Genomic DNA, 12,609 nt, shown 5'->3' with positions numbered 1-12,609 from the left:
CATGGTGTTTTTCTCAATTTTAAGAAATGTGTATACTAAGTGAGTGGATTTATTGTTGCATTGAAGCTTAGCCCGGTTCTTTGCGTCTTTATAGTCTATCAATAAGCATGCTTCAATGGAGCTTTCTTATTTGGCCTACTGAGAGAAGAACTCTACTCCACCTCGGCGCCAGAAGAGTTCTCCATCAGTCAAAGACATGTTCCTGACCCTTGTAAATCTTTCAACGTAGCTCACAACATTTGAACGTCGCAGGTATGGGCTCGACAAGCTTTTTGAAAGACGTAGCTTAAGTCGTAACCATATTAAAATACCACCATTTGCTTATGCATTTGTATTATTTATTAGCTGCAAATTGTTTCGTCTTCTTAATTCCTGTTTTATAGACGCGTTAAATCTAGCTGGGTATGGTTCTGGGAACTTGATAGAGGCTAGATGATTAACAGAGCCGAGACACACTGCCGGGGGCGCAGAGAGCGTTGGAGTATTCAAAGGCACGCAACACGCCGTGGCATGCAAAAGAGAAGATGAAGGCGTATGACTGAGCTCAACCCCTCAGACTCTCTGGAGTCAGAGCGCCGCTCTCCAGACGTTTTATGAACTCAGTCCAATCAAAAAACTAGACCCAAGACCGCCTGAAGCTAAACAACATGGAAACATTTCTCACATGGTGTTCGCTCACACAACACAAGGCCCTTCTCATCGGTTCTCATTGCAGGCTAGATTTTCCCATCGTAGACTAGGCTGGTAAACACATTTTGATTTATTTATACGATCGTATTCTTAGCTAAATATTATCTACTTTATCTCAGCCAAGTTTTGAAATACATTCCAGATAGTGGGCCTTTTATTTAACGAGGCAAGTCAGTTAAGAACAAATTCTTATTTACAATGACAGCCTACCGGGGAAAATGTGGTTAACTGCCCTGTTCAGGGGAAGTTATCTTGTCAGCTCGGAGATTCGATCCAGGAAACTTTTGGTTACTGACCCAACGCTCTAACTACTAGGCTACCTGCCGCGCCTATTCTCTGTTTTGTAGGCCTATCCTCTGTTTTGAAATGTAAGGATAACATCTGGATAAGGATAAAATCTGGATTTTCTTAGACGTAAAATAATATTAATAATATAATATTAATATTATATATTAATATATATATTATTATATAAATATATAAATATATAAAATATATTAATATATTAATATTAATATTTTATTGCGTTTATTTATATTGTGTTCCCTCTGTTCTCTAAAGGGATGTAAAAGACATAGCTTTGAAGGCCTATCTATCCCAAATGCACGAGCGTTTGCTAGGTTTGATCATCACGTCGTCCCGCTCCTTTTTATGGTTGAGTAAGGATGTACCTTGTCAGTGATTGCCACATTACAAGATGGAACATTCTCCCTGGGGCTGTCGTTGCTTTATCTTGATATGAGGAGTCCCTCGGGATAACAGGCCTACCACATGTTGAGTGGGCCTGTGCAACATGAAACAAGATAATACACATTTGATTGAAGACTGCGGTGAATATATAGATACATATATATTGGATAAATGCATGCTTAAATATGCTTAACAAGTGGTACTTTACATTTAGTAAGATTTACCTATTTCGCAAGTGATGAGCTAGTGCGTGCGTAATGTGCGTGCTCATACTCACGTTGGCTTTGACGGTCTCCCTTTATAGACATTTGGATGGAACAATAATCTCCATAAAAGGCATGCACTAATTCATCTGCTTCAGAAAGGTCCTCAGAACACATGCCCTTAGCTGACATTGCAGCATTTTCTAGTCTTTGTCTACACACGAATAATAATGTTCACTTATACGCCTATGTAGCCATTACGCACGGGATCAATTAAAGAAAATCTGACAGATTAAACATTTTTTCTCTGTCTATTTGGTGCTTGAAGTGCATATATGTCAAATAAAAGTAAGTCTCGAGCAAACAATGGTTAATGACAATCACAATGATGTGTATTTTTCTTATTGCGTCCTGCATCCATGTCTCATCCTCACCGATTAGAAATGATGTGGCTTTATACTTCCGGAATCCTGTCGGCAACTTGAAAATGCCATACCCCCTATCCTAATTTATACCCTGATCTGTAATCACATCCACATTTGCTCTACTTTGAGCATTCTGGCGCTTTCCGATCTGAAAGCCTGCAATTACTATATAATTCTTCGCAATTTTAGATGTCCTAATATGGGCTGTAATTTTTTGCACAAAACAATTTCAGGCTATTTCAAGCATCAACGTTGTCAAAGTTGTATGTACATAATAAATTGGAATATCAATGCATAGGTTTTAGCATACCATCTTGACTCGGCGATAATTATATCCGTGTGGAGCCTACGCAGAATTAGCCTGAATTGCATGGTAACTGCTGCTTTACATTTTAAAAAATTGCTCATAATTTTCCCAAAGATTACCAAGATCTCGAGTGCACAATGTCATCAGCGTAATGAGGAGTAAACATTTATGCTAATAATCTACAATTTTTTCCATCAGCTATAAAAAGGGGAAATAAAGCAGAAATGTTCAGTCATATTCCGAGCTGTGCTGTTATAGCACTTAACACTTCATGGGCAACAGTTTATGGGATTCAAGCGCTCAACATATGCCCATGCATCAAGATGCTACTTTCATTTATCTGCCTTTATCGAAATCAGGGAATATTTGAATCCTGTCAAAAAGAGACTCTGCGGGCTTCCTTTTTTAGAGATTACGGTAAGTATATAGCCTATGGAGCGTTATTTTATATATTTTTAGATTTGATGTTAAAACATTTTTTATTTTTTTTTTTTGGGGGGTAGCCTATTTAGTATTCACCAAGATTCCATTAGACCTAATTGATAGCTTAATACAGACATCACGATTAGGCTATAACAATCAAACGGATATGTAGTTAGTAATTCATTGTAGCCCTATTCATTGAAATATTACAAATCTATTTTCTATTTAATTGGAGTATAGTTGTCATACATTTCATTTCTGGAAATGACCAAATTATGCACGCATCTCAAATTGTAATGTGTTCTAGCCTATTCTAGACAACTTGAAAGCATAGAAATTGCACAAATTTCAAACAACGTCATTATTTTGTCCATAATATACCATCTGTAACGAATTATTTTATTATTATTTTATACGCGTCTAGACGCGTTTATCCAAAGCGATTTACAGACTGCGTGCATACGTTTGAGTTGTCCCGGGAATCGAACCCACTGCGTTTTTTTTTGATTAAAAACGTGTACAAAAATGGGGGAAAAAAACAAGGATTCTCGATTAATCTTCCGGAGACAATACTCACCATGCTATGACTGATTCTATATTTACATTAGGAAATGGGTACTGTAGCCTATGGATTTGGTAGGGACCTGGCATAGAATAAGGCTCCTCTCTTGCTGTAATTTAGCCACTGCCTTCATTACTCTTACATTGTGCTTTGCTAATTTTGAACCCTCTTCGCATAGACAATCCCGTGCTATACACCTGCAAGCAATTTGCCAGCCTTACATGTAAGGGAACAGCGGAGAGGCAGCAGCTCACCTATTTCACGATTTTCATTGCGCAGCAAATTTCTTTTAGTGTCTCTTTTGTTAACGCTGAAATATTCCCCGTGCGAAAAAATTGCTCATAATTACCCCAGAGATGGGAAACTGCATTAGAATAAATAAGGGCAAATTACTGTAATTATGTTGGGTTTGATGGGCTCGGCTCGTAATCAAGAGGAGAATACAGTGAAATAGCACTGAACCTCTTGGACGTGCAGCTGCGCCTTTTGGAGGGAGAGCGAGAGTATATTTATGTTGCAGACGCCTCACTCTAGCATTTTCAGGTTGATTATTGCCAGGCTATACTCCTCATAAAGTTGCCTATATAGGACTACTAATACCAAGTGAATGGGGAAAACATAAAGATTCATTTTTACACAGAGAAAAGAGTTAAAGGCACACATAGGCTAGCCAATAATATAATTGGTAATTACAATTATAATGATTTGCTATGCAATAATAGGCCCAATTAGTTGATTTAACGATAACCTGGTGACAAGATTAAACCAAGACCAACACATATTTCTGCTCCTTTCCCTAAATAATAATAATAACAATAATATCATAAATGCCAAAGTTATAGTAACATTAATGTGATCAGGTTGTTATCTTGCTCATTGTATTGAAAATAAATCAAACAATAAGTAAAGGCAAGCAGATGGATGATCTGTCTATGCGTGAACTTTAAGGGCAATTTGTGGCCGTGAGTTAGCCACATTACTGCTGTGGTTTTCTCAAGGGATGGCCGGTGCCTTTTCTGCTCTGGCCAAGCCGGCTAAACATTAGAACGTCTCTGCGGGTCACACATTTGTCATCTTAATTACTAAACACTCGCATTTTAATATTCATGGGGAATGCTCTATACACGCACTTATGGAAAATATTTTGTTTTGTCATTAACAACTTCAAGAACATAACACTCAGTTTTTTCTGAAGTATATATTTTATTTTGTATATTTGAAATATAGGATATATAGGCCTTGTATTTATGAAATAGACAACTGGAATGAGTGCATATCTGAATGGTGCATGCACGGGTTGATATTGGCAGTCTATTGTCTCCAGTAGGCCTGTACTGTTTTCCCTCAATTGGTCCTTTCCTCAGCTCATCGGGTGCTTCAGAATTTTCTGTAAAAGCGCAGTTAAATCATCAAACCCAAACAAGAGCCCCTTTGAACTTTTCACTTTTACTTATCTGCATTTAAACCCCACCCCCACCTCCTCTACCAACCAGTCTTTTTGCAGCACCTGCCTCTCGCCCAATTATTCACTTAACACACCCCATTGCTCTCTCCTCTATTCATCGATGAAAACAGTGTTTGTTGGAACCACAGAAGACTTAAAAGGAGCTTATAGCGGCTAAATGAAACCGAAAAGAAACAAGCACTATATTGTTGAAGGAATTACAATGTTATAGAAACTAACATCATTAATCAGGTCAGGTTTGAATTGACACGTTTTCAGCATGGCTATATCCAGCACTCACAGTAAGAGATTATGATAAACTGATAGGCCTACCCTAGGGACTAAAATGTGGAAACGCTGAACGCCTGTGCGTAATCACATGTAGGCTATACGGCCAAGGCTGCACATTGTAGACTAATGAAAAGGAAGAACCATATAGGCGTTATTTTATCACACTGTATCTTACCTCTGTATTAGTTTTAAATATAAGTTCCGAAGAGATAGCTGCATGTCATATCCCAGGCCTACATGGACTTGAATGGAAATGTGAAAGTTGTGGCCTACAACAAATGGCCGGTAAGGAGTCTGACACGTTATACTGGCCTTTTAAATCATAGCTTTACTGTTTTCAACATTATGTACACAACTTCCATAAAACAAAGCAATAAATTAAAGTGATCAATACAAAACTAAATATTTCTAGATTGCTAAACACATTCATCTTAATGAACACATGTAAAAAAAAAAAATTAAATCCTATTTCACAACATATCGATTACAGCACAAACCAAAGCTGAAAAATGCCTATTATATTGTCCTTATGTACATCCAACCGCTCAACACATAACAAACAATGACAAACCAGATCTTTATCATCGGGATCACGTTAATGCTCTTCTCAAGCAGCCAATCATCATTTAAACGTTTTATTAACAACACGTTGTTGTCGTTTCATAAGTCGAACACACTGCATATTAAATAAAGACACAGACATTGAAAAAACCCGAAATAATTTAACTTAAATTAACATACAAAGACAGCATGGTAGCATGCGCAAAGGGCGCGGGCAACTCCGGCTGTGAAAACTAAGGAACGGACTGAAGATTCGATTCCATGCAGATAAAAATGATGAGGCTATTTTTTAAATGATTCATTGGATTGGCCTACATTCGTTGGTCAAAGTTACATTATAGACCAATGGGGGTTTGTCTGTTTAAAGGCTAGGTTAAGGTCATGGTCAAATCACCATGTTGACCTTCGTTGGAGCTGTAGAGGCCTAGCCTACATCTGATAGGCCTTGGTAATACACGGCTTCATAGGCCTATTTTTGTCATCATTGGGATAAGAAATGTAGCCAATCTTAAAACCAAACATAGTATACATAAATATACTCTCACTGACTTGTTACAGCAAAATATATTTCGTCTAACACATAGCCTATTAAAATTTCACAAAAGATAATAACAGCAGCTTGAGGAACCATTTGTCAAAGCAATTTCCGGTATCTGTCGTGGACATGACAGGACTTCTTGCCCTTGGGCGCAGACAGTGCCCTTTTCAGTCTCTCGGCTCCCAGGCTATTCTCTATGCCGTCGTTCGGTATGAAGAGGCCAATATGTCATCTGGCAACTTTGAGAGCAAACTCCGGATTACATCTGTGCATGGCTACAGCGGGCCAGTGCAAGGCCACGCTGGGTTGTTGACCCAAAATCTCCTGATATGGGCCATGGCAGTATAGAGGGCGGGACAGGTCTATCAGCTCACAGTTATGTTCACATGAGTTGCGGTTGCTGCATAGACTCTTGGTGTGCAGTTGGATACCATGAGGTATAACTTGGAATGTAAGACCCTGGTGCACCCACGGATGTTTTCACGGTGGTCGGTGAGTTCCAAACTGGTGCTACCGGAGATCCAGTCGTAGGTCCGTGACCATTAAACTGGGCTAAAGCGTTCGTGTCTATCGTGCCACCACCTTGCTTCATCAGTTTCTTGAACTTCGATCGCTTATTTTGAAACCAAATTTTTACCTGAAAAGAGAGAGACAACCAAGGTGATTAAGATTGGCTAGTTGGGCCATTTCCATGAACTCGAGACCAGGCGACAGTGACGCACCATTTGGACTTGGAATGTAAAAGCCTATATTTATTCCCAGAAAGTCCAGGGCAAATTGGGCTATCTTCATCTACATTTTTCCCGTTTTATTTAACAAAATAAATAAATAATTGAATGCAAGAGGAAATGCTTTCTGAACATGGTTTTGCCATTATGGGCCAAATTGAAAAGCTATGAAGAATAAAATGAAAAATAAATCGGCAAAACATCATTCTGCGTAGCTATTTATTATACTTATTTTAAAAGCCAATCCTCGAAATACTTGTAAGCTTTTTCATAGAACATCTGCATGATGATAATCAATCCGAAACATTCGATAAAAAACAAACTTTTTTTTTTTGTCAAACATGAGGACAAGTTGTCTATAACCCAAACAAACAGAGAATACATGTAACCACTTGGTGGCCTATTGTTTAACGTGGTCAGAAGTACATTAAACTGCGAGCATTAGGCCTAAGGAAATGAAAGTAAAAACAAACGTTGACTTGCCTGTGTTTGCGTGAGTCCCATCGAAGCTGCGAGCTCGGCTCTCTCTGGCAGTGCCAAATATTGAGTTTGTTGAAATCGTCTGTTTAGAGTCTGTAGCTGCAAACTGGAATAGATAGTCCTTGGTTTGCGAATCTTTTTCCCTTTCCCATTGAACCGCACCTCTCCGCCTTCTACAACTGTGTTCTTCTCTGTCTCTTGTGCTGAGAAGGGGAGACAATAGCAAAATTACTCAGGAGACAGCTCGCCAACGTTGCTGCACAGCAATGAGCATCACAGTGCACGTTTTACAGGCTGTAGTTTAGGTATAATTACCCTTAATTGCATACATTGTTTATAGCATTACGCAATAAATAATTACCGAGCCTAATACCCCGACATCTGGGTTGCTTTTCCAATCCAAAGCGTGTTTGCGGACCGAAAAACACAAACCAACAGATTCCAAGAACATTATAGCGCCGAAATGGAGGAAGTATAAATCTTACCTGTATCTTCTAACCGTGTCTGTGTTAGTGTCGAGTTGTTTTGGTACGACTGCACTGTACTGAGATATGGACTTGAGGAATGGCTGCCGACGGAGTTAACGTATGGATAACCTAAAGATCTAGGAAATGATGAGGCTGGACTGTACGAGCTCTCGTGTTGCGTATGACCCGCAGAATGTAAACAGTGCATGGAATAGTGTCCGTGAGACATTGAGGAAGGCGACATTTGTTGACTCGGTGGCCCAAATTCCATGAAAACGTTTTTTCCTGAGACAGGGCTATTAAGACTTTCTGGTATTGTAGTCATTGTCATCTCTTCTGGCGGATCTCTCCTCTTCCTTTTTTGTTTTCTTCTATGATCTCAGTGAAGGATGGATCCCAATTTAAGCTGTACTGATTTTTTCTCTTTCCATTCATAAGAAAATGTAGTTTGTCTCTGTGAAAAGTCTAGGCATGATGCAGTGGTCTAGACAAACTCGCTCAAAGGTTTGAATCAGGGATTCATGAATATTCATCAAAGGCGGTCGCTGATTGGTCCACTCTATCCAAGAATGATGCCTATTGGCGATCCTGGGGTTGTGTCCGAAGGACCTGATAAACTCAAGAAAAACAACAAGACCTGCAGATTCAGGTCTGAGATGTATTTTTTAAGTGCTTAGGTAGCAGGGAAAGGTATAAGCAAAATAAACACTAACATCCAGAATGTCTGCTTTAAAAGAAACAACACACAATTAAATATAGCGTATTTGATAATAATAATAATCAAATTGTAAAGAAATAGCCTATTCTGTGATCGATCACACATAGGCTACGGATAGATCATGTTATGTTGATAGGCCTGCTGTTCATTTAAACATTAAGAACCAGCCTGCATAGTGTTATTATCTAAGAACTGTTTCATCCAAATTAATCACACTACAACAACAAAGATGAATGTTCATAAATAGCAGTATGAACACATTTAAGTGTAGCTTTGAGGCGTACTATTTAACAGAAAAACGACGTTTTATTTCGCATTAGATATTATTTCGATATCTCATGAAAAATCGTTATAGATTGGCTCATTATTGCCAGCATCTTTTGGTGTTCACATGCACAGATGTATATCTTACAGGTCCGTTTGATTACATGCCAGTCTCAAGTGCTCTGAGCCACAGCTGAAGCGAGCTGAATTAGCATAACACTGATGTTTAATTTTCATACGCATAATTAGCCATTTATTTAACACTTGCAATAGCTCGTGGTCTCAATTATCTGAGCAAAGAAGTCCTGGTTGAATTTATGCATTTAAAGCAATGACTAGTCTAGCCTATGCTACGTGCGTAAATATATTGTTGTGAAAATGAACACCTTAAACGTAATAATTGTAAAACCAGATTCCTATTGGGCTGTCTATGCAACATCTCTCCGGCATTTTATTGTGCAATCATTTCATGACCAAAAACAAAATGCCTCCAGGAATCCTTTAACTTAACAAACCGTTATGTTTGCCCTGAGTCGTTTTTGATGCGGGGTACATCATGGTGACCATGAACGTGCGTTATCAACTTACAAAACAATCATCTTTGTATCTAATTAGCTAGATTGTCAACCGATGTAAAACACTACACAACTAGCAAATCCCCAAATGATTAATGTGTGGGTAATCAAACAAAACGAATGAAACATAATGTGTCATTCATTTGAGGCTGATGTGGCAGCAGTGTTAAGACATTATTTATAAGTGTCATATTTTAACAGGTTTTGTTTTGACAATGGTGGGATTATATTTCATTTATTTTAACTTAAATTAAAGTTATCCATTTCCAAATTCTTGTCCAGTACATTTTCATTAGGATTAGGCCTACATTATGCAATAGCTTTGCTGGAACACGGATTGGGTGACCTTTGGTTGATCAATTTATTGCCCAGCTCTCACAATACAATAACTAAAGTATTCACTCTCAGTTGCCATTAATGGGAATTATATAGTTGATATAATACAGTATTAAATATGGAGTCATGCAGCCCTATATATCATCTCCTCTATACAATATTTTGCCCAACAGCCAACAGCCGCCATTTACCGCAGCAGTTGGTAAATCCGTCGGCATCATGTTTTGTCGTGAAATTCAAAACACATCAAGTTCAATTAAACATTTTGATTTACTCTGTAACATAATAATGTAGGATAATTTAATCGTAAATAAACCTAACATTTAACATAGCCTCCTTCAACTAATTTAATCTCCAGCCAGGTTGATGGGGGGTGTGGACAGTTTTCCATTAAGGCCATAGACGTTGAACAATGATTTTCCCGAGCACGTTTGATTTAACTGAACTGACGACTGACTAAAGAGTAGGCTGTTTCCCTTTGTTATTGGCTCAGTTTCCGGAGAGAAAAACCCCCGTCAAAAACCCACGCTGATCCATATAACAGGGCACGTATGAACGTTGATCAGTTGAGTTGACAGTAGCTATACAGTAAGAACAAATGGGCTCCACATTTCAATCAGCACTGAGATTAAGTTAACAGCGATTAGGCATTATTTGCACTTACTTAATCGATAATCATGTGAGGAAAAAGAACGCACATCCCCAATATCCATTGCGTACTACTCATGCAGGGTGACGAAGAAGCAGCAAGTATCCAAATCTTCATTTTATTGTACAATGTACGTTATAGAGTCCGTCTGATGTAGACGATCTGAAACCAAAATCACAACTAGCCGGTTCCCCGGCAGCTCAAAATACCCACCTGAATAACAAATTAAAGGTAGTTAAATTCCGTCACTGTGATTATCAAACTAATTGCATAATTGAACTCGAAGCAGAACAAGCAACTTAAAAATGTGTTTTGAAAATGCGAGCGCTAACATTATGGTGAGCAATATCTAGTCTGCGATGTGCGTCTGACAGTGGATCTCTGGATTTGAAGAATTCTATAAAATATTAAGGCTTATAAGGAAAACTGCACTTCTCTCCTTTAAAATTGCCCAATTTCAAGTCATTTATATCTGGAATTACATTCGAAAAATACTTAAAGGTATCCTCTATCTACAGCGAAAATGATAAAAGTACAACCAATAATTATCATCTTCCAGAACAGAGGACAGATTTTTATGGGCACTTGGTGGGTGCGACTGATAACTGTCATTATTTCCCCCGATTATAGTATCTGCAAACTGGAATTCTAAAGATGAACATGCGTGTTCTGAGCAATAGGCCTACATTTCAGACCATTAACAGATTTAAAATGTATTTAATTCCAAGGAAAAGCACGACAAAAGATAAATAATCACATGAATACAGTTTCACTGAAGAAGATGTCAAGTAACCCAGTCTAAAACATAGGCCTGCTGATATTTAAATATAACAACATGCATATCAAGTCGTTACCAGTAGATATATAGTCTTTCTCAAATGGCATTGTAATTAACTTTGTTCACAATAATATTTGTTTTGACAAAATCCTCAATTCTCGAACAGGGCAAATATGAATTAGCATTTCATGTAACGATTTAATTAATTATTTTCAACCTATATTTTCCATTAAGAATAATAAAGAACAATAGAATACCAAATTGTGTTCCATGCTATTATTACAATCAGACTAAATGCAATTCCAAATTGAAAATCACAGCTTTTAAGGACACTGCTGACTTGGAGAAGCGTTTGTCATAGACGAGACATAACATAGTAAAGATAAATCCGGGACATTCAAATTAGTATGATATGTTATGTTTGGTATGGTTACATCAGAGAGTTGACAAAAACAAAAGTTGTTCAAGTGGGATGGGTGGCACGAACCTCTAGCAACTCAAAGGATGTGTGTTCGAATCTCATCACGGACTACTTTAGTTAATTAGCAACATAGCAACTACTTAGCATATTAGCTTCCCCTTCCCCTAATCTTAATAACATAACCCGAACCTTAACCTTGACCCCCAGCCTAGCTAACTTTAACCATCTAGCCAATGTTAGCGTTAGTCACCTAGCTGAAGTTAGGTGACTAGGAATTCATATATCATACGTTTTGCAAATTCGTAACATATTGTACACATTGAAATTCGTTGGTTGCAGCATGACATGGTTGCAGCATGACATGCCTTTACATTCCTGGCTCCTCCAGATGGAGGTACCTTGTAATGGTCAGTCTTACACGATTTTTTTTCATCTTCGGATGTAATCATGCCATTGCTCTAACTGGCCTACGCTAACAATAAAGCCCATGTGCATGGAAGCATCAGTGGGACCAGAGAATTTAAGGAGACAGGACTCATTAGCAGTGAGTAGCTCTATGGCAGAGTGTGTTTTAACACCTGCTGCACTTCACATGAGGGTTAGCAGCCAGTGCTAAGGGTGGAGGCGACAGGGCCTGAAGTGTCACAGACCTCATTTCAGCCCCCTGGTGGAAAACGCTCACTAACTGTCCCTTCCAAACGACATTTTAACAGTCGCCAAATGTTAATGCTGTGGCTCTGGAAAAAAATCATGTTTCTCAAATTAATATTCTCCGCACCTATGAGCTTGCCAGACTAATTCTGTTCTTCTGTTGCTTCAGACTGTAAGGCCCAGGGTAAATGTGAGTAAATGTCAATGATTAATTACTGTTGTTGGTGGCACAGGATACTCCGTTTTATTTAATTTCCTCTATGTTGAAGGGAGGGACACACGCAATCCATTGCAAGACTTAGCCATGAGTTGTACAGCCATATTCTATGAATCACATTAACATTTAACATTTAAGTCATTTAGCAGACGCTCTTATCCAGAGCGACTTACAAATTGGTGCATTCACCT

At 38.4% G+C, this 12,609-nt stretch overlaps 1 protein-coding gene across 1 annotated transcript; it reads right to left on the bottom strand.

The window, feature by feature from the left end:
* Nucleotides 1-5,340: 5,340 nt before the first annotated feature.
* LOC124043126 (homeobox protein Dlx1a) lies at nt 5,341-11,065 on the bottom strand. Its single transcript, XM_046361352.1, has 3 exons — nt 7,828-11,065; nt 7,346-7,545; nt 5,341-6,771 (listed from the first exon to the last, which is right to left on the bottom strand). The coding sequence occupies exons 1-3, from the start codon at nt 8,138-8,140 to the stop codon at nt 6,517-6,519; spliced, it is 768 nt and encodes a 255-aa protein (XP_046217308.1). The 5' UTR covers nt 8,141-11,065; the 3' UTR covers nt 5,341-6,516.
* Nucleotides 11,066-12,609: the final 1,544 nt, after the last annotated feature.

The sequence above is a fragment of the Oncorhynchus gorbuscha genome, linkage group LG01 (assembly GCF_021184085.1).
Source record: "Oncorhynchus gorbuscha isolate QuinsamMale2020 ecotype Even-year linkage group LG01, OgorEven_v1.0, whole genome shotgun sequence".
In the NCBI taxonomy this organism is placed as follows: Eukaryota; Metazoa; Chordata; class Actinopteri; order Salmoniformes; family Salmonidae; genus Oncorhynchus; species Oncorhynchus gorbuscha.
The sequence above is the reverse complement of the archived record's forward strand: the minus strand, read 5'-3'. Positions and strand labels throughout refer to the sequence as shown.